The sequence below is a fragment of the Megascapheus bottae genome, chromosome 2 (genome assembly GCF_031878675.1).
Source record: "Megascapheus bottae isolate mThoBot1 chromosome 2, mThoBot2.hap1, whole genome shotgun sequence".
In the NCBI taxonomy this organism is placed as follows: domain Eukaryota; kingdom Metazoa; phylum Chordata; class Mammalia; order Rodentia; family Geomyidae; genus Megascapheus; species Megascapheus bottae.
Window position 1 is genome coordinate 84,162,140 of NC_143510.1, and position 21,197 is coordinate 84,183,336.

The window sequence follows — 21,197 nt, forward strand, 5'->3', positions numbered from 1 at the left end:
CGCCCCCCCCCCCCCCCCCCGCCGTGTCAGTCTGTCAATCCCGGTTACAATACTTAAGCACTTTGGATAATTTGGAGAAAGCTCCACCTTTGGGGGATTTAAACATTTTTAATCCACAAACCCCTTTTGCTTTGAGAGATGCGGGTGAAGATGCACGCACCTGGGCTGCAAAATCCCCGGGAAAGCCCAGCGCATTTTCCCTCATCCTGACTTAACTCCTCGACCTGAGACCTCAAGCTTAGCCTACCGTTTGGGTGGATGGGGCGCGCGGCGGGAAGGGCACAGGCTTCTTGGAAGCTTGGGGACAACTTTCCCCACTACGTGGCCAAGGGATCTGAGATCACTGCGTGCTACCAGCGACCCCCTTTCCCCCTCCATCCTCAGGCTCCAAACCCGCTCCCCGCCATTCCCCTCTCCCAGTGAGGCGATTTTCTTCAGATCTTTTTCTCCCCCTCCGGGGTTTTGATCACGGAAATGCTGACACCACCTCTAGACGGCGTCCGAGCCCGACTGAGGGTTTCTGGGACCCTGCGGGAGCGCGGCGCGCGCGCTCCGGACTCCCCGGGAAACAGCTGGACGCGACCAAGTCCCGGGTAGGGGCGGGGGGTGGCGAGGCTCCGCCCCGGCGGCGCGGCCCCGCCCTCCTCCCCTCCGCCCGGGGCGGCGAGTTACGTTTGGTAAAACCCAACCCTGGAATATATAGCTCATTGGAGCGCAATGAAGTAGCCTTTGGAGAAGGGAGGGGGACCCCGTCCGCCTGGCACCGCCGCCACAGCGCACGGCAGTGGCGGCCGCACCGCTCTCTCTGCTCGCACCCCAGGCGCCCGGCCCACGAGGAGGCAACGGCGGCCGCCGGAGGGAGAGGCGAGACGACTGGCCGGGAGCGCGCCGGGCCAGCCGGCGGGTCCACCCACCTCCCGGGCACTTCCACAGCAAGTCCCGTGTCTTCCACATCCCTGGCCCCAGGTTGAGGACTCCAGACAGCGGCTCCCAAATCGAACCGATCCGCCCGCCCGAGCCTTCTCCCAGCCCTGCCGTGCGCCTCCCCGGGGCTCGGATCCGCGTGCCGGGGTCCTTCCTCGGGCGCCGGGGGCGCAGCTCCCGGACACCCCCCCCCCCGACCCATCCATCTCCGCAAGCCAGGACAAAGCCATGAAGCCGGCGCTGCTGGAAGTGATGAGGATGAACCGAATTTGCCGGATGGTTCTGGCCACTTGCTTGGGATCCTTTATCTTGGTCATCTTCTATTTTCAAAGTATGTTGCACCCAGGTAGGGGGCGCGTTAGCCTGGTTTTGTTGGATATTTTCTTCTCTCTTGCTCTCTGGCTCGCTCGCTCTGCCTGGTTTCTGCCTCTCCCTGCCTTACCTCCACTCCCGGGCTCCGGGTACCGGGATCCACCCGGCCACCCAGTCGGCTTGGAGAGGAGGAACGGTGTGCGCCGACCTTCCTTCCGTCTTCTTCCTCGGGGCTGCGGCTGGCAGTGACCCCCCCCTTTTCTTGTTTTCTTTGTGTGTGTGTGTGTGTGTGTGTGTGTGTGTGTGTGTGTGTGTGTGTGTGTGTGTGTGTGTGTGTAAGCAGGTAGAGGTTGTGGGAAGATGCCAGGTAGAGGGGATTGGTTGGAAGAGAATGGAAACTCCATCTCTGCTGGTGCCCGGCTCTGAGGATGGAAGAGGCGCCTGGAGCCGCTGTTCTGCGCCCCGCCGCCTCTTCCTGGCTGGAGACCCGGGGGTGAATGGTGCCCGCTCAAGCGAGGCTTCGAATCCCTGCGTGGGCTTGGGAAACCCGAGGCTGAGCTTGTGCGTGTTCCGGGCTGGGAGGCGCGGAGGCGCTGTGGGGCGGGGAGGTCAAGTCCACTGGGTTCCCGCAGGCGCCCACCTTTCCCCCAACAACCCGCGACCGGTGCCTTGGGGCTCGGTCAGCCCTTCTCCCAGGGGCCCCCCACTCTCACCCTGAGCTGGGAGCGCAGGTCATACCCAGGCTGCCCGAGTTCTCTTCTTGGGGGGGAGGGTGGGTAGGAATAGGGGAGCTGGGGCCATGCCATCGCTTTGCTTTCCCTCTCCCTGCGTTCTGAGCCCCCTGGCCACGCGGGACGGAGCCTTTGCTCCCATCTCCCGTGGTGTAGACAGGTACACACTGGCGCAGCCGAAGGCCCAGGCTCCCCACTTTGGAGGGTCGCCGTGGGAAGTTTGGGACAGGGGTGGGGAGAGAGGGGCGCCCTGGACCGCTGCGGCCGGGCTTCTCTGCTCAGCTCCGAGCCCAACAGGTAGAATTCCGAGACTGCCTGGGGGAAGCGCGTGTCGTCTATCCCAGTTTCTCCTCGCTGGGCCACGTTGGCTCCGAAATCCATTTTTTTTCCGCCTGCGAGTTGCTTTTTTTTTTTTTTTCCAGTGGCCTCCCTGAAATAATTGGCTTTTCAAATTGCAAGGGAGAGGGAGGCAGAAACGCATTTCTTTGCAGGGAAATCGGGTTGGCGCTTTTTTGTCTCCGCCTTCTCCTTTCAGTGTATTCCTAACACTTCCAGCAGGCACAGACACCCCCCCCCCCAATTCATCAAGCCTGGGTCTTAGTGGATGGCAGAGCAATCAAGCTGTTCTTTGCATCAAACAGACCCAGCAGCCAGCTGTGAGATTCCTTGACAGCGCTGGGATCAACTGGCCCCTCTGCCATATTGCGCCTGGAGCAGTTATTAAGGTTGCCAGACTGCCAGGAATAAGGTCTGACATTACCACATGGAACCTTAGGACATCTGAGCCAGCCCTGTAAAAGATGGCTTTTGTTTGCAGCTGGGTATTTTTAGTTTAATGTCAGTACGCTAGAGCAGTGTTTGTCTCCTCATCCAAACCTGTGGTTGTGAAACTTCTAAGGGAATTTAAAAATGGTTCTACGGGCTGGCATCCTGCAGCTAGGCAGGACTAGACATACTGACATCTCAGTGCCAAGTGCCAGGGGCCACTCAGAAGATAGCCAGGGCTAGCAGCTCCTGGAGGACAGACTGGGGTGGAAATAAAATGGGGCACTGCAGTTTTAAACAAAGGCCCTGATGCTTTGCTCTTGACTTGCAGATGTGTTCAGGCCTATTCCACGTTGACTGGAATGGTGCCTGCCAGGTCATTCTCTGAAGAAATACCTGGAAGAGGGTTTAGGAGAAGCCTCCATTAGGACTGGGCTTCAGGAGAATTATACCTGTTCAGTGAAATTCCATTTCATGGATCCTGTGGGAAAATTAGAAGATAACTGTTGGCAAAGATGTTAGGAAGAAAATCGGAACTCTCATAAGCCCTTTTCTCTCTCTCCTCTCTCTCCCTTTCCCTCTCCCTTTCCTTCTCTTTTCCCTCTCACTCCTCTTCTCCCTCTTTCCCTCTCCCTCCCTCCCTCCCTCCCCTCTTTTTCTTTCTTTCTTTTGTGTTAGTACTGGGGCTTGAACTTAGAGCCACTTGATCTTGCTTAGCTTTATTGCTCAAGGCTGGCATTCCTGCATTTGAGGCACACCTTCATTTCCAGTATTTTTCTGGTTAGAAAGTATCTACGATTATCTGCCTAAATTGGTCTAAGACTGCAATCCTCACATCTCTGCTTCCTGAGTAGCCAGCATTACAGATGAGAGTCCCTGGCTCCTGGCTGAGGCAGGAGTTTTGTAAGCTTGGCTGGCCATGAGCTTAATTTTGCTCAGCCCTTTGCTTCTTTTTTCCTACCAAAAAATGTCATTGGTTTGAAGTTCACATCTTTATAAGTCTGCTTTTCTAGGATTTCCCCCCCAGATCCTATCAAATGTTACTTTAATAGAGTTCAATTGAGAGGTTACATATAGTTCCATAAAAATGATTTCAATGGTCTATTATTACATGAAGCTAAAATATGCTTTGAAATCTACATTAAACACTTTTTTCTTTTGGGGGGAGAGGTTTTATTTTACTAAACTCCACTGTTGATCATGGTTGATGTTGAATCTTTTACTTTTTCTTCCTAGTGATTTGAATTTAAAAGTTCTACCATATTAGTATCTGGGAAGGATCACAGAGCAATGATAGCTGGTAGTTTTATAGTTTGACAGTCTGTAGTTTTAGTTTCTATAGATCAGCCTGGCAGAGGCAGAAGGGACCACAGCATGGCCCAGATTATGTTGCTAAAAATTTGAAATCCTTTAGCAGGCGTTCTAAACAGAAAGTATTTCAAGAGAAGTGGACTCCAGGCCTACCTGGGGTCTGAAGGCAATGAGGAGGAAGGGAAGAAATAAAGAAGACAGCTGGCTTGGGGACTGGCTGTCCTTACCTCTGATTCTCACCTGGGGTCCATTGTCTTTTGATTTTCTAACTCCCAAGCTTGAGTAATTTGGGAATTTGAGTAATAGGCCATCAAGTACTTGGCTATCAATTACATCATGGAATGGCCGTTTAGCAGAAGTGGGCCTTGTCAGTTAGGCAATTTTCTTTTCATTTCTTTTTTTTATTTTTTTGGTCAGTCATGGGGCTTGAACTCTGGGCCTGGGCGCTGTCCCTGAGCTCTTCAGCTCAAGGCTACCACACCACCCCTTGAGCCATGGTGCCACTTCCAGTCTTCTCCTGGTTAATTGGAGATAAGAGTCTCACGTTCTTTAGTGCCTGAGCTGGCTTTGAACCTCAATCCTCAGCTCTCAGCCTCCTGAGTAGCTAGGATTACAGGCGTGAGCCACTGCACCCGGCAGCAGTTTTCTTTAGTCATCTTTGGCCCTCTGAGACCATTGTTGACCCTCTAGTAGTGTTCATGAAGAACAGGTTTTAGGCCAGGGAGTAAGTTTGGGGCTCCATTTAAATTCAGATGTTTTGCCCAGGGTCTAGCGCATAGTAGGTTCTCTATAGTATATTTACTGGCTAATGCATGAAGTCATCTCTGTGTGTCTAGTTCCAGAAGGTACTTTAAGCTGTACTTCTGGCTCTTTTGGTGGTTGGAAAGGACATTTCTCTGCCTTCCTAGATTCTGAGTTCAAGCTTATTAGGACCAGACTGAAGTTTTCACCACGGCCTAAATTTGCTATCCCTGAGGTGTCAAGCTGAAGAAGCCATTGCTCAGGGTCCTGGCTATTGGGGAACTGTGGCCTTATTTAGTGTAGGTCCCCTTGAAAGTGGGGACAAGATGGGAACCACATACCTGTGGTTTCCACTCTTCTGCATCTGTTGAGTCTTCCCATGAATGCAGCCTGTCAAAGTTCCACCCCTTACATGAAAACATCTTGCATACCTGCTGTTGACAGGGGGCTTTGATGGAGTTGAGCATGCAGTGCAAAGCTGTGAGGCCCCAGGCCTCATGTGCTGCATGCCTGCGAAGAGAACCATCCCATTGTGTTACTCTAGAGGACTGCAGTTTTTATTTGAAAGCTACTGTTCATAGAAGACAAGCCGGCTAAGGAGAAAAGCTCTCTCTTTCCCTGTTGTTGTATGTTTACTTTCTCTCACCTGGGATTTTCTTTGTCTTGGCTGGACAGATTATATAGCTTTGGGTAAATTTGATCACAGTACATCCCCTGCATATGTAAAACTGTTACAATGCAATCCCTTTATGCTATTGATTTTCTGCTCATGCAGAAAAAGAGATTAGAATAGTTCACTTGATCAGGTGGGCTTTACAATGAATCTGGCGGTATAACTTCAACTGATTATTTAATCTCCAGATATATGCTCATTGTAGAAATTCTGGGATGTTCCAAAGAAAAACTTCAGTCATGTATTATTCTATCAGGCAGAGGCAACTGGCTCTTTCTTCTTTTTATTATAGAATACATACTCAGGTTGAGCATTCTCAATCAGAAAATCTGAAATTCAAAATGCTCCAAAATTGGAAAGCTTTGGAGAGCCTTATGATAGCACAAGTGGACAATTCCATGCCTGGTATCACAGTGTAAGCACAGATGCATTGCAGTATTATATAAAATCGTGTTTAAGGTGACTGAAACCAAAGAATGTCATGTTTAGATGTGGGTCTAATCCAGAAGTATCTCATTATGTATATACAGACATTAAAAAAATCTGAAAACAATCCGAAATCTGAAACACTTCTGGTCCCAAGCATTTTTAGATAAGGGATACTTAACCTGTATACATAATAAAAAACAGTTGGGGTCACAGAATGTGTTTTGCACTTTGTTCAATATATTTCTGGATCTCTGAGTGTCTCCCCTATACTATCAAACAGACCTCACATCCATTTTTTTCTTTCTTTCTTTTTTTTTTTTTTGCCAGTCCTGGGGCTTATACTAAGGGCCTGGGCATTGTCCTTGGACATTTTTTGCTGGAGGCTAGTGCTCTGCTCCCTGAACCACAGCACTGCTTCTGGCTTTTTCTATGTCTGTGGTACTGAGGAATTGAACCTGGGTCTTTATGCATGCTAGGCAAGCACTCTACTACTAGTCCATGGTCCTGGATCTCCTCCACACAAATTTTATCCACGTAATTGAAAATTCTCTATATTCTGGGGCTGGAAGTTTGGCCTAGTGGTAGAGTGCTTGCCTAGCATGCACGAAGACTGGGGTTCAATTCCTTGGTACCACATACATAGAAAAAAAACCAGAAATGGTGCTGAGGCTCAAGTGGTAGAGCTCTAACCTTGAAAAAGTCCAGGATGGTGCTCAGGCCTTGAGCTCAAGCCCAGGTCTGGCAAAAAAAAAAATCTATATTCAAACAAATAATTATGTTTTAGAAACTATATCATTATGGAAAATACCTATTAAATCGAAAGACACAAAGTTTAGCTACACTTTGCATATGTGTGTACGTGCTGGACCTGGGGCTTGAATTCAGGGCCTGGGCTCTGTCTCTGATCATTTCCTTCCTCAACACTAGAGCTCTACCACTGGAGCCACAGCTCTACTTCAGCATTTTTGGTAGCGAACTGGAGATAAGAGTCTTGGAGACTTTAGTCTGTGGGCTGGTTTTGAACCATTATCCTCAGGTCTCAGCCTCCAGAGTAGAGAGGATCATTAGCATCTAGCCCAACACTTTCAAGTTTATAAATTTGCACATTTCCACCCCACTAACCCTAGTGCAGGATGATTGTCCAGTATATTTTCTTTTCACCTTTTTTGCCTCCCTCCTTCCCTCCCTTCCTTCTTTCTTCCCTTTTTCCTTCTTTCTCTCCCTCCTTCATTATTCTCTTTCTTTTTTTGTGGTTACTGGGGTTTGAACTCAGGGCTTCACACTTGCTAGGCATGTACTCTTTTAGTAAGCCATGCCTCTAGCCATTTTTTGTGCTGGTTATTTTTGAGTTAGGGCCTTACTTCCTGCCTGGGTGTATGCAGGGACCTTGATCTTCTTATTTTTCATGTCGATGACAACTTGCCAACATACCCAGCTTCTTTTGTTGAGATGGAGTTCCCCCCTCCCTAAAGATTTCTTTATTGAGATTATTTAATTACATATATTTCATATTACTATGGCATAGTTATACTTAGCTAAAGGTCACAGTCACTTTTTTACGTTCATAATAATAAGCATCATTTTTTTCTCTCTCTCTCTTTACTTGGATTCTTCTGATCAAAACCACCTGAGCAGTTAGGACTATAAGCCTGAGCCACTAGTGCCTGGCTTTTCCTTAGTTCTTGGCGCAAATTAAATTTTATATTAGAGAATCTTTTTGATTGTACCGGGAGTCAGTTTGGAGTATGGGTTATTTTTGTATATTTATCTGCAGTTTCCTTTGAAAAAAAGTGTCAAGAGAGCCTCAAATATGAGAGTTCTGCAAGCAGCACTAAATAATTGGATGGGGAGATGTCAGGGGTTAAGTATTTGTACCTCAGTGAGACTTTTTCATAACCGAGCTGCTACACAGTCACAGTTTCTGTGGGCTTCTATGAGGAGACCTCCTTTCATTGCCTTCTGAAGTCCAGGGCTGAGCAGGTACCCCACAAAGTTGCTGGGGGATTTGTCAGGTGGCAGAGGAGGCTTGAGGGACAGAAAATCCATTCTCCTCCACCAGGTGCAACTGCTGTTTGTGTTTGGCTGAAAAATCATTCTGCTTATTTCCCCTGGCCTGATCAGCACAGCCCTTTCAAAACAGGAAATCAAAGGCTTACTAGCTCAGGCTCCGCCTTTTTCCTTCTTGAACCCCGGGGAAGGCCATGTCTTCTTATTCTGAAGGCTAGATGACTGAGGTTCTCCTGAAAGTTGTGGCCAGCAAGCCTGTTCTGAGTATGGACTGAGGACAGCCAGAAGCCTCTCTTCTCATTTATTTGGTTCTCCTTAGATTTTCCTATTCTTAAATCTTGGGACTCTATCTAAGAAATAGAGACCAATGTTCTTCCTGTGAGATTATTATACCATCTGATCTGTTGATTAAAGTATTCTGGGGCTTGTAATTTGATGTATCTTGGATCAAATGTGATTACAATATTCCAGAAGATTTATTTATTCTCTCTCTGTCTCTATCTCTGTCTCTCTCTGTCTCTGTCTCTCTCTCTCTCTGTCTGTCTCTGTCTCTCTCTGTCTCTGTCTCTCTCTCTCCCCTCTCTCTTTCTCTTTCTCTCTCTGTCAGTCAGGCATGGTTGCAATTTAATAACAGGGAGGTGATTAATAGGCATTGTCATTGATTCTGTGACACTGGCTAGCAGAGCCCCTCGGGAAGTGAAGGATCCCAATCCTGTATCCATTCCAGGAAGACTGTTCTAGGTTGCAACCTACAGCCAGATTGGGTCCTGCCAGGCAAAGGGATTGGAGAACCCAGAGCAGAGGAAGGAAGGGAGGCTTCTAAAGATCCAGAAAGGCTATGAGTGCAGGCCTTGGCCTTGATTGTAGGAGAGAGGGAGTGGGTCTGGGGGAAGTCTTGGAGGGGTTTGAGCAGAGAAGTCTAGCCAAGGGGCTGCAGCAGGGCTAGAAATCAGGCTTTTCACTTGCAATTAATGTTTATCTTTGGGCAGCTCTCAGACTTTGTCCAAGTAGTCACCTTGTCAGTCTCTCCCTGCTCACTTCAGTATTTTCATTTATTTATTTATTTTTAGCCAGTCCTGGGGTTTGAACTTAGGGCCTAGGCACTGCACTTGATCTTCTTTTTCTCTACCACTTGAGCCACAGTGCCACTTCTGGCTTTTTCGGTTTATGTGGTACTGAGCAATGGAACCCAGGGTTTCATGCACGCTAGGCAAGCCCTCTATGACTGAGCAACATTCCCAGTCCCTATCTTCAGTTTTTAAGGCAGCAATGTACAAGGGCGAATCTATGGAATAAGCCCAGCAATAAATGGCAGTAGTAGTGCTCCCTGTGGCAGGAATTTCCATGGTTTGTGACACCTATTCTCCACCCACCCCCCGTATCCCAATCCCCCCCTCGCACACTTTAGGACTGATGACATTTGACTGTGTGGCAGCAGGCTGATCTTTCTCAGCATGACATGAAATAGCAGTGTTTCTGCCTGGCTCATGCCCTCCAAAGCCACCTCTGTAAATTGTGATGGTACTTTTTGTAAACCATTCCAGACTCGATCATCTTAAAAAGAGGATGGAAAAAGTCAGTCTTGGAAGATGCAGGCTCTGACCTAGGATGCAGGGAACCATAAGGATCACTTGTTTCCAATCCTTCTCCTCGCACTCCCCACTGCCTGCTTTCCTTGCTTGCTCTCCATTTTCACTTGAGAAGCCGAGGCAGGAGAATTATGGGTCTAAGTCTAGTCTGGACCCCATCTCAAAAACTAAAATCCAAATAAATGAGCCAGCAAATAATACTAATAAGACCCCCTTGAGCTCCCCAGGGTGCTTCTGTTTCTCTGTCTCTACAGCTGTCTATGGAGTTCAGTGACAGTTCTGGAAAGTAGACCCAGGAATAGGAATCTTGGTGTCCTCTGTTTCAGGCTTGCTTGGGAAGACCAAATTCTTATTCAGAATCAAACAAGCGTGGGAAATACAGCTTTCTCTGCCAGCCTCTGCAGTCTGGAAACTTTCTAGAAGGAGAATAGAATGAAGGATGAACACAAATCCATTGGATTTATTATTAGACTCGGTTGGCAAAACATTTGAGCAGCTGGGTCAAAAGTATATTTTGTTTATAAATAAATTATGTTCATTACTATTACTCTGATTGAAATAGCTAGGAAAGAGTCCTAACAATGAGACTATAAAAGCTCATATGCCTTGTCATCTGGAGAATTCTAGCGGTAGACGAGGCCAACTCTTTTCCCATGTAATATGGATGACCAGGACTCTGGGAGGGGTACACCATTGCTACATACCTATGTGGGGAGCCAACTGGGTACTTGTCTGGGATTTTTGTTACAGCCTCTGTTTCGTTTTGTGAGGATTAGGATCATTAGCTTAGGATTAGCAAAGTTGATCGTATAAAAGTCTACTTAAGAATGTACCTGGTGATCCACTGAAATCTGAAGGGGGGGCAAATACTTAATTGAGGTGACCCCTCAGTAAGTACTTTGTGGGTTTTGCATTTCACCTGTCCCTCAGGGTGGCTGGATGTCCCAAAAGGTGTGAGGGGGGTGTTTCTGACAATTTGTATTCTCAAATTTACTCGACTTTCCTTTGTTTTAGATTCAGTAAAAATGCAAGGTCTAATGGTTTCTTTCTAGAGTTCTTTGAAGGACAGTGAGTCCAGTAAACCTTGGGATGTCCCCAAATCTTCACTTGTCTGACTGTACTCAGTAACACATCTGCCCTGGTCAACCTGGGCAAAAGTGCAATACAGAAGTGACCAGTTTTAGATAAGAGCCCAGGAGGTGCCGCTGGTTCTGATTCTGTCTTGGGTACATCTGGGTAGAAGTAGAGAAGCGTGGTGATGTAAATGCTTAGGTCCTTTTCTTTCTTCAGCTTAATGGTGATCTTAAAAGCTTTGGAGAAGAAAGGCCACAAGGGTGAATGGGATGGAATGAACCAGTCGATGGCTGGATTTCTGTTTAAAGCTGTTCACATCAAAGAATTCCAGAAGAAAGAAAACACAAAGGCTCCTGTAAGATTGTAGTATAACATAACACTTTACATTTCTTAATGGCTGAGATGCATTTTTTCCCAGCTATCATTGTACATTCCTTGCCATAGTGAAGAGACACAGGGTTTAGGGTCCAGAAAGGAGCACAGGCCTTGACTACCACTGGATTTATTCACACCATGCAAGGCATTTTTGTTAGAAGCTTAGTGTTCTAGATGTTAGGGACACAGCAGGGGACAAAACCCAGAGTTCTGTTGTCCCCATGGAATTACAGCCTCATGAGGGAGGCAGTCAGACAATCTCGAATGCTTTTGAGAACACAGTAAAGGCAGCAAGGGAGATCAGTTTTCAGTGGAGTAGTCAGGGAAGGCCTCAGGGAGGAGGTAGCTTTGAAGAGGACAGAAATGAGCTTAGATAGGAGATGAGCTGTCGGAGCAGGAGGACTATTTATTGGAGATTTACTGAAGGCACACACTACCAGTATTACCATTTCCTCAGAGGGGAGGCAGGCACTGAGACTCTCACTGTCTAAGGTCTGGAGAGAGGAGGTGATGGGAGTCAAACTGTCTGGCTTCCTATCAGTTGCTTTGAACTAATTGGTGTTCTTGAAAGGATGAAACTTCATCTCTATCCAAGGACTGATGGAAATTATTGAAATTTAGAGTTCACCTGAGACTCCCCCATTCCTCCAAATACCAGCCAAATGCATGTATATATATATATATATATATATATGTATCACACATACACACACACACACACACACACACACACACACACACACACACACATATTTGCTTTCTTTGAGAAATGCCTGGAGACTCTGCTTAAACAGCATCTGGCATATGACTTACTGTACTCTGAGCCTTGGGCAAGTGTTGGTACACTGTGGGGCACACTTAATCATGAATGGAATGAATGCCTGAGTCCAGGTGGCATAGTCAGAGGTCTGGTTATCTCTTGGCCAAGAGTTGGAAGTATATCTGTCTTGTAGGTGCTGTAGGGGAGAATGGGGTGTAGAAGTGGATGGGAGAATGCTCTGGAAGGGTCTGTAAAGCCAATGGTTATAACTTCACTGCCATTCTTCATTCTACTTGGGCAGCGATGCTATGGAATTCATTCTGTTCAAATCCTGAGTAAATGTTTATCCATTCCACATGCGATCTGCTGAAAGACTCATGTCCAGGGCTCTAGAAAGATTATTATTTTGGGGGTGGGGGAAACGCTCTGGTCTTCTATGTGCTGTGCTAAGACGGCTGGTCTCCAATACCGAAGCTTAGCTCTGACCCCATGTAGCATTTCGGGAATGCGGAGTTTATATGTGGTGGGGAAAAAAATCAGCTGTGTGGTTTCATGCCAAATGCCAAGATCGTAGTTCCTTTCCCCCAATTATACACATAGTTACCTTTCAGGTTCCAATTAGCTTTAACAAGAAACACTTGAAAAAGAAAACAACCCAGGGCACCGATCAATGCCACCTCTGAAGTTGAACTTGGAGGAGGATGAGAGAAGTCATTTGAGAATGGCACCCATGCAACGCTCTGCCTGGCAGGAGTCTGGCCTGGGGTTCGGGATGAAGCTGGCTGGTCTTGGTCTTCCTGTGTGGGCTGTTGTGTGCTGAGGAGGACTTGGGGACCAGTCCCCCTAATCCTTCCCTGCAGGTGTCATAGTTTGCTCTGTGGAGCTGTGTTCATTCCCGGAGCCATAGCCTAATCCTGTCTTCAGTGGATCCTGTGCTCAAGTTTGGTAAAAGGCTCTCTAACCCTGATTTGAACCAGGTCCTGTGCTGATTCTTAGGCCCTAGGCTGAAGTTTCATGCTTATTGGAAAGCTGGGAGAGTCTGTCCCTGTTCCCATTTTCTTACACGTTGGAAATGCCTCTGTCATTTTGGACTTAGAGCCCTCTTCTCACTTCTGGCCGTTGATTTAGACCTGGGATTTCACCAGAGGCCATACTTGCCCCTTCCTATTCTCCCCTGGGAACCTGCCTGCAAATACTGTGGTTGTCACTTCTGGGGAGGAATTGCTACAGGTATCTCAGTGGGTAGAGGTAAGGGGCACTGGCCAAACACCCTCTACTCCTCAGGATGGGCCCTTGTGACACAGAACGATCCAGCCCAAAATACCAATTGCTGGGATACCCTTACTCAGATTCAACATGTATCTGCCAGTCTACTTAAAAAGAATATTACCAACAATGGCCACTTCCTAAGTATTTAGTAACTTCGTGTAAGTACTAAGTACTAGATATCAGTGTATCAACTGCTGTCCTTACTGCATTTGCTGTCCCTTAGCCTTCGTGAGCTAAGCACTAGCCAATCCCATCATATAGAAGAAGCAGCAGAAGCTTCCAGGTAATCTGTTAAGGAGTTTGCTGGCCAGGAATAGGATCCCAGCTCAGAGCTGCTATGGAAGACTATGCCTCACTTATACATGCCATCTACTCAGGCTTGGTTTCAGTTAATTAGGTCAAGAGCTAATTATTTTATTCAGGCTTTGAGCTTAACAGTAGACTAAGGAAGTGGGCCATTCAATGATAGCCCCTTGTCTTCTTTCTTACTTGATACTCTATCCCTGATGATCTCAGAACTGTCATCTGTGTTCAGATGACTCTCCCCTCTCTCCTTAACTTGGATACGTTCTGAGGTCAAAATTCAGTTCGTCTGTTACTACTCATGTGACATCTCATCCCCTCTTGCTTAGAATAAGAGGATAGAGAGCCTCCCCTGGTCCCAAAGTCTCCTGTGTATGCACAGCAATATATACACTGGCATACTGGCTCCTTCGAGGCAGGGAATATATCTGATTTCCCACAGGGTCCCAACATCTAGAATGGATTCTGGTACATAGTAGTCACCCAGGAAATAATACTTGTCCAAAGTGTCAATGCACTGATGGTAATTGAAAATCCTCCTTTGGTTGCATATGTAGCTCAGTGGCAGAGTGTTTGCAAGGTCCTGGGTTTGATCCCCAGCATGGCAAAAGAAAAGGAGAAGAAAGGAGAGCTGGGAGCTTGTGACTCACACCTTTAATCATAGCTACTCAGGAGGCTTAGATTGGAAGATCACAGTTCAAAGCTAGTCCAGGTGCTAAAGTCCGTGAGGCTCTTATCTCCAGTTAACTACCAGAAAACTGGAAGTGGCACTGTGGCTCAAGTGGTAGAGTGCTGCCTTTGAGCTGAAATGCTCAGAGACAATGCCCAGGCCCAGAGTTCAAGCCCCATGACTGATTAAAAAAAAAATAGAAGGAGGAAGAGGAGGAGGAGGAGGAAGAAGAGAAGGAGGAAGAAGAAGAGGTATGGGGGGGAAGAGAGGGAGAGGAAGAATGCAGACATGATTTTCAGTTTGCTTCTACAGTGAGTTGTCATATAAAAAGAGCCAAGAAAACAATTGTTTTTTTAAAAAATATTTATTTATTGTCTTATTTATTGTTTGGGTGATGTACAGAGGGATTCCAGTTACATTCATCAGGTAGTAGGTACAGTACTTCTTGAACATTGTTACCCCTTCCCATGTTTTTCTCCTACTTTCCCTCCCCCACCCTGCCCGTTTTTCCCTTATCTTCCCTTTTTCAAATAAACAAATATACATATACACAGTATACCAGGAATATACTTTTAATGCTGTAGCTAGATATAGACACAACCCTAAAGGGAACAACTGTTAAACTGATTGTAGCTGTGGAGATATTGTAGTAATAGTGCGTTCCAGGATTAGGTCTGGGAATTCAGTTTTCAGGCCAAGGTCTAAAGCAAGACCCTGGTAGAGCAGATTGCCCACTAGAAGCCCCTGCATTTACTCTCAAGTTTGAACTTTGTTCCTGAGAGCAGGGAGGTATAGAAGATTTAGGATCTGTTGCTTTTCAGATGATGAAAGGCAGGAGTTCCATGCCCACTTTCTTAAAATGAGCTTGAGGTCATTTTTTGGAATCATTTCTGTTATCTTTTAGTGGGAAAGGAGATTATTCATGAATGTACAAAGTACAAAGGAAGGCTTCACTTAAAAGCATCCTGCCGGAGTTGAAACCTCAGTGTTTGCACTGCTCAAGCCAAAATGATAGGCTTTGGAGGTGAAGCTCTAGGGTCTTGGTTGCCCATCAAGCTCTAGTTGCATCCTCAAAAGGCTCTGGAAGAAGTGGCAGGAGAGAGGAGAGAGGACAGTTAGCGCACATGGAGGAGTTTTTGCTTTGGTATGCTTGATGAACAGCCCAGAAAGATGGAGAATGTCCTCATAATGGTCATGCCATGTTGCAGCCCCCCTTTCATTTCTTATGCCTTCACTGTCCTAGGCAGAAACATTCCACGGGCTTAATTTTTTTTTAGAAAGCAATACAGAGTCAGTGTAGATAGGGTTTTTAAGGGAGTGTGTGTGTGTGTGTGTGTGTGTGTGTGTGTCTGTGTGTGTGTGTGTGTCTGTGTATAACTGAGAGGTTTGGGATTTGAGACTGGAAGCATTTCCTTCTGGGAGCTGGTGTGAAAGTACTGGAAAGGAGATTACTTTGAGAATGGGAGAATTTAGGTCGGGCAATTCTTTTAAGAACGAAGGTTCTATTGTATGGAGGGCACTCTGGGTAATCTCGCGGAAGTGTAGAGGTTTGAAATCAGAAACGGAGCAGATAATCTTTTAGTCATTGTAACAAACCAGCTTTTGTTGGGAGAGTGTAGGCCACTCCCCAGAAGACAATTATGGGCTGGGTAATACCCACTAGTGGGCTGGGGCAAAGCTCAGCAACTGAGCACTTGTCTAGTATAGATATGGCCCTGGGATCAATACTCACTAGCACAGTAATACATACATACATGTGTGCATGCATGCATGCATGTATCCATCCATCCTGGGTCAATTTTCATCCAGATCTGATTGTAAGTACCTTCCTGTAAGTGAGATCCGAGATTTATGGCTCTTCTATTTTCAAAGTTTGCTCTGAAGAAGGGACAGACTCAGGCTGAATTGCTGCTATCATCATGGAAGGTTATAAAACCTTGATAGGAAGAGGGCTGATGCTAAGAAGAAAGAGCAGTGGTGGGATCTCATCAAGGACCTGTGGGTTTCGTACCTGTCCTTCGTTTGGGGGACCCCTGTGTGTTACTAGGTAGTCTTTACAGGAAGGAAACAGGGATCTTCCTGTAATGCTGACTCCTGTCAGAATGGCGTCTCGTTTATTAGTATCCTATTTTGGGGTTCTGAGCAGAATTCGATCAGAAGAAAGCACTTCCAGGCTAAAACCAATGACCCCCTCGGAATTTACTATAGACTATTTTGAAGGCCTCTTCCCAACTAGATTAGATTCTCTTAGCATTTTTAAAATTTTTCTTTTACTTTATGTTTTTTATTCTCGGGGTAATGTATAGAGGAGTTACAGTTACATTCATCAGGTGCAGTACTTCTCACACACATTGACACCCCTTCTCATGTTTTTGTCCCCATTTCCCTCCCCCCACCCCCTCCCAATCATCTTGTTCTGCCCCCTTCCTTTTCCTATTTTAAATAAACAAACAAATGTTTATACAATATACCAGGTAACAAAGTCAGCACTTCAACATGGACTCAGGTTTCCGGGAGACTTAAATCATAATGACAATAAATAATTGTTGTTAATAAGCAGGATCAGATTACCATCAGTCCTCTCTCCCCCCAACTTTCATTACACAGACATTTACAGACCAAACATTTATCTGGCTACAGAGACAGATCTGAGTAAGATGTGAATTCCTGCATGCAGATAACTTGCAGTTTAGCAAATGGTCCACTGTTAGCCTCTGTAGCATTTTGTTAATAGGAAGGATAGCTAAAAAAAGAAGGAATTTCTCGTGGTAGCTCACGCCTGTAATCCTAACTACTCTGGAGGCTGAGATCTGAGGCTCATTCATGGTTTGAAGCCAGTCTGGGCAGAAAAGTCTGAGAGATTTTTATCTACACCTAACCACCACAAAAACCCAGAAGAGGAGCTGTGGCTTAGGTGGTAGAGCACTAGTCTTGAACAAAAAAGCTCAGGGGTAGGGCAGTGGCTCACTTCCTATAATCCTAGCTACTCAGGAGGCTGAGATCTGAAGGATCACAGTTTGAAGCCAGCCCAGGCCGGAAAGTCTGTGAGACTCTTACCTCCAATAAACTATTCAGAAAAAGCTAGAAGTGGCTCTGTGGCTCAACTGTGCTAGCTTTGAGCACAAGGAGGCTCAGGGAAAGTGTCCAGGCCCAGGGTTCAAACACCAAGACCTGCAACTTAGGAACAGCTCCAGCACACAGATACACACACAAGCATGTACGTGCACACCTGTGTGCACACACATGCATGCACACAATCACACACACACACACACACACATACACACACACACACAAGTCATTAGTTTAGGGGCTGTCAGGAATGCCACAGGCAAAGAACCATTTGAGCTATACGCCAGTCTTTCTTCCATTTATGCAGCAGGTGTTGATTGTAAAAACACCCTATGTGCCTGAACCTTCCCAATACTGTGGATTAGTAGGGAAAGAAACAGATCAGGGAACCCCCAGCCTTGGCATGAAATTTATCAAGTGGGTTAGTGGCACTACATTTGGTGGTTCTTTTTCCACAGTGTCTCAGAGAAAGTAATTTTGTGTATGTGTATCCATCTCCCTTCCTTCCTTCTTTCCTTCCTTCTTTCCTTCCTTCTTTCTTTCCTTCCTTCCTTCCTTCCTTCCTTCCTTTCTTTTTTGTTTTTGTTTTTGTCATGGGACTTGAACACTAAGCCTGGGCAGTGTCCCTGAGTTCTTCAGCTCAAAGCTCCCATTCTACTCCTTGAGCCACAGCCCCACTTCCCATTTTCTAGTGATTAATTCGACATAAGAGTCTCATGTTCTTTAGTGCCCAGGTTGGCTCTGAACCGAGATCCTTAGATCTCAGCCTCCTGAGTAGCTAGGATTACAGGCGTGAGCCACTGTACCTGGCTCACCTGCTACTCTTATCAGCTCCAGGAAGCTATGTGTTGATGATGTTCCCAGGTTTGGGGAACAACCCCAAGAAAGGAAGTGACATGGAGAGTTACAAAGAGAAAAACAAAACCAACCAAACCCATAACAGTCTTATGCCCACCACTGTGGATGGGGCTTCATGAGTGACGTCTCTTTCGCCTGTGCCTCCACTAGAAAGCTGGGATGTGTCTAATCATCCTCTGACACATTTAAAAACAACTTTCTTTTCTCGGAAAAAAGCAGTGATAAATATTTTGCTCAAAAAAGTCTTTGAGTTTTTGCATGATTTCATTGCAACGCTTGTGGAAAGATCCTCCAGCTTCAGGGAGAAGTTTGTTGGAGGCAAATTTTGTTCCCCAGAGCCTCCTTTCCTCTAGGGGTTGCTCCTTTTGGGGAGCCCCATTTGCTTCCTACGTGCTCTATTTTGCTCTGCCTGCCTGCCCAGCACTGCAGTGGAAGTGGTTGAGGGGAAGTGAGAACTGGTCAAAAATAGCTGGCTATTAGGTTTCCTGTTAGATAGGATGTGGTCGATTAACTTCGGTTATCTGCAAGTCTGGTTCAGATGCTGTGCTGTCAGTTAAGTAGGGTGAGTGGCTGATGCTGGTGGCCTGGACTGAAGGCAGTTATAACACTCCTCACAACCAATACCACCTTGTGGGAGAAAAAAAACCCAATAGAGCTGTGCCCAAGAGCAAATGAAGATAATCAGGCCTCTGAGCCTGCCGCAGTGGCAGCATTGCTCTGTTTGCTCTGGAGATGGGATGCATGCTATGGCTCTTAATATGTCTTGGGAGAGGTCATGAGGCTGTTACTTTAGCCTAAAGGATTCTTTTTGAGGCCAGAAATGACCACATGGAAGATACCTTTAAAAGTGCCTGGGTCCTCACACCTGTAATCTTACTTCCTACTCAGAAGGCTCAGATCTGAAGATCACAGTTTAAAGCCAGCCCAGGTAGAAGTGAGTCTGTGAGACTCTTATCTCCTCCAACCACTCTAAAACCCAAAGTGGAACTGTAGTTCAAAGTGGTAGATTGCTGGCTTTGAGCAACACTACTCAGGGACAGTGCCCAGACCCCGAGTTCAAGCCCTAGCACAGGCAAAACAAAGGTCACAGTGTTTGGGTTGGTATGTACCCCAGGGTATCAGACCTGTACCCCGGAAATCTAATAGTGACTGAATTCCAGGCTAATAACAGGCCAGCATAATTCCGATGGTTTGTGGAGTTTGCTATATTCACAAAGCCTGGATTGGAGCTCAGGGAAGAACTTTTGAGGCTTATCCTCCAGCTGGAAGAAAGGGTGGAGATTGGTTGTTAAAGGTTAGCATCCCTGCTCACGCGGGGATTCCCATGTCACTCTGTCTGCTGGCTCAGAGCTGCTGTGTGTTGTTGGAGGACATTCCTTTTTGTTCCCCCTCATAGATAAAGCAAGAAAGCCAAGAGGTGAAAAGTCTATAACTTGATGGAAAGACAAGCTGTACCCTTTAGTTACAGGGGATAGTATTATTTGGGAACTAATTTTTTTTTCTTTTTCCACTTGAAAAGCTGTTTGGGATGAATATGGCAAGGTCAACATTTTGATTCTTATTGCCTCTTTTTGCATTCTGCGGCCCAGAGAAGCTGTAGTTCATATTTTTCTCATGTACACAGGTTCAGGGTTAATGCAGTGGTCTGTGGAGACCCGTGTGCCTTCCAGTTCATTGCTTTTCCCGTGCTGTGGTCTTTTATCTGTTTGCTGAAGATTGTTCACCACTCTGTGGCTATCTTGTCCAGTTAGAAGACAGGGAGAGGTCCAGGAAAGGGTGGACCCCTGGCACTCATCACATTTGTTCCTATCTCATATGGTCACCGCCATTTCTGTGACTGTGTCAGACATGAACAAAGGAGGCTGGCTGTGTGCTAAGATAAACTGTGGGCCTTTAAGACGTCGAGGGAGAGGGAGAACTTGTCAACCAGATGGTAAAGGCTTTGATCTCACATTGAACACAAGTGTTTATTTCATGTCTGCTCCATCAGTGTCCTCAGACTGTCACCAAATGTAAAGACAAGGGGGGGCAAAGGCAGACACGTAAAGTCTGGGAAGCTCAGAAACATGGGTTTTTTTTAAACTGCCCTCACCAACTTGAGCATCCTCAGGAATTTGGGGACTTCCTGCTCTCTGGTGGGGCTACAGCTTCGGCTGGAGACATAGGCTTGGGCGCCTTTTGCAGAGGGCTGGATTGTTGGATTTGGCATGGGATCTGGGAGACTGTTTAACCGTCCCATCCGGAGCCAGTCTGCCACAGGGACTTCCTGATCTCACTTTGAGGACCACATCTGCAGAAGCCCAGAGGAGCTCTAACACATCCATAATGATTGCAGTGTGAACGCGAGGAGCATCCCCAGGGCTCTGGGTCAGTGTGAGATCACCAGGCACTCAGTGGGTGGGGAGGGGAGCAGGTGACCCAGTCCAGTAGACATCCTGGAGCCATGGGAGCTGGCCTGAACTGTATGCAGGTCACAAGAAGTCTCCAATCACAAACACTGTGCATCTATACACAGCTCTGAGCCTATGGTGCAACAGTTCAGCTGAGGCTTTCCCAGCAGAAACAGTCCCCCCCCCAACCCCTTCTTCGTGCTCACCGGCAGGCTAACGCCAAGGAGGGTAGGTCACAGACAGTCGGGAATTCATATTCAAAGCCTCTTCAATGCTCAGAAACCACAGCACGTTTATGATAATGGTGAGTGGAAGGCCTCAGACCACAGACTTCCTGCCGACCCAGCTTGTAATTACTGATGTACATTTTTAGGCAGCAGGACAATTGATCTCAGGTGACCTGGGGTCCTTTTTTGCATAGCCTCTGTTGGTCTGAAGCTGGAGTCTAAGTCTTCATGTCTGTCGCTGTCTGTTGCAAATGGCTGGGTGGTCAGAGATCTGGGGTGGCCTTTCAGAGATGGTGACTAACTTCAGCTTCTGGAGTCTGGTGTTCTGCCTGTGGGTGACACAGCATGGCTGGACTGTGGGTCTCCCTTGCCAGAGCTAGATCCTGGGCTTCATTGCCCAGGGCCTGTGACAGAATCTTCGGCAGCCCTGGGCTATGTTTCTGGTCTGCTTGGCGAGTGAGCCCGTCTGGAGGGTGTGTCTTTGCCTGTTGGCACCATGCTTTGCCATGATGACTGTTCAGTGACCACACCCAAAAGGTTGCCAAGCCACTCCCTGGGTCAACCAAACCTCGGAGTCTTGGAATTTCAATGTGTGAGGGATCTCAAGCAGACCGGATGGGAAGGAGGATCCCCCAGTACAGGGAGGACTCAGGTTTGGGGAGACACCTCTTTCCTAGTGTTATAGCTGGAAGTGAGTTCTGCTGGAGGATCAAGTTT

The 21,197-nt window shown here is 46.9% G+C and overlaps 1 protein-coding gene across 1 annotated transcript in view; it reads left to right on the plus strand.

The window, feature by feature from the left end:
* The first annotated feature begins 703 nt into the window (after nt 1-703).
* Nucleotides 704-21,197, plus strand: part of Chst11 (carbohydrate sulfotransferase 11) — a 174,440-nt gene continuing 153,946 nt past the window's right edge. Inside the window, exon 1 of the mRNA XM_090328544.1 lies at nt 704-1,255. Within this exon, the coding sequence (XP_090184670.1) occupies nt 1,153-1,255 (103 nt within the window). The 5' untranslated portion in view covers nt 704-1,152. The remainder of the gene's footprint in view (nt 1,256-21,197) is intronic.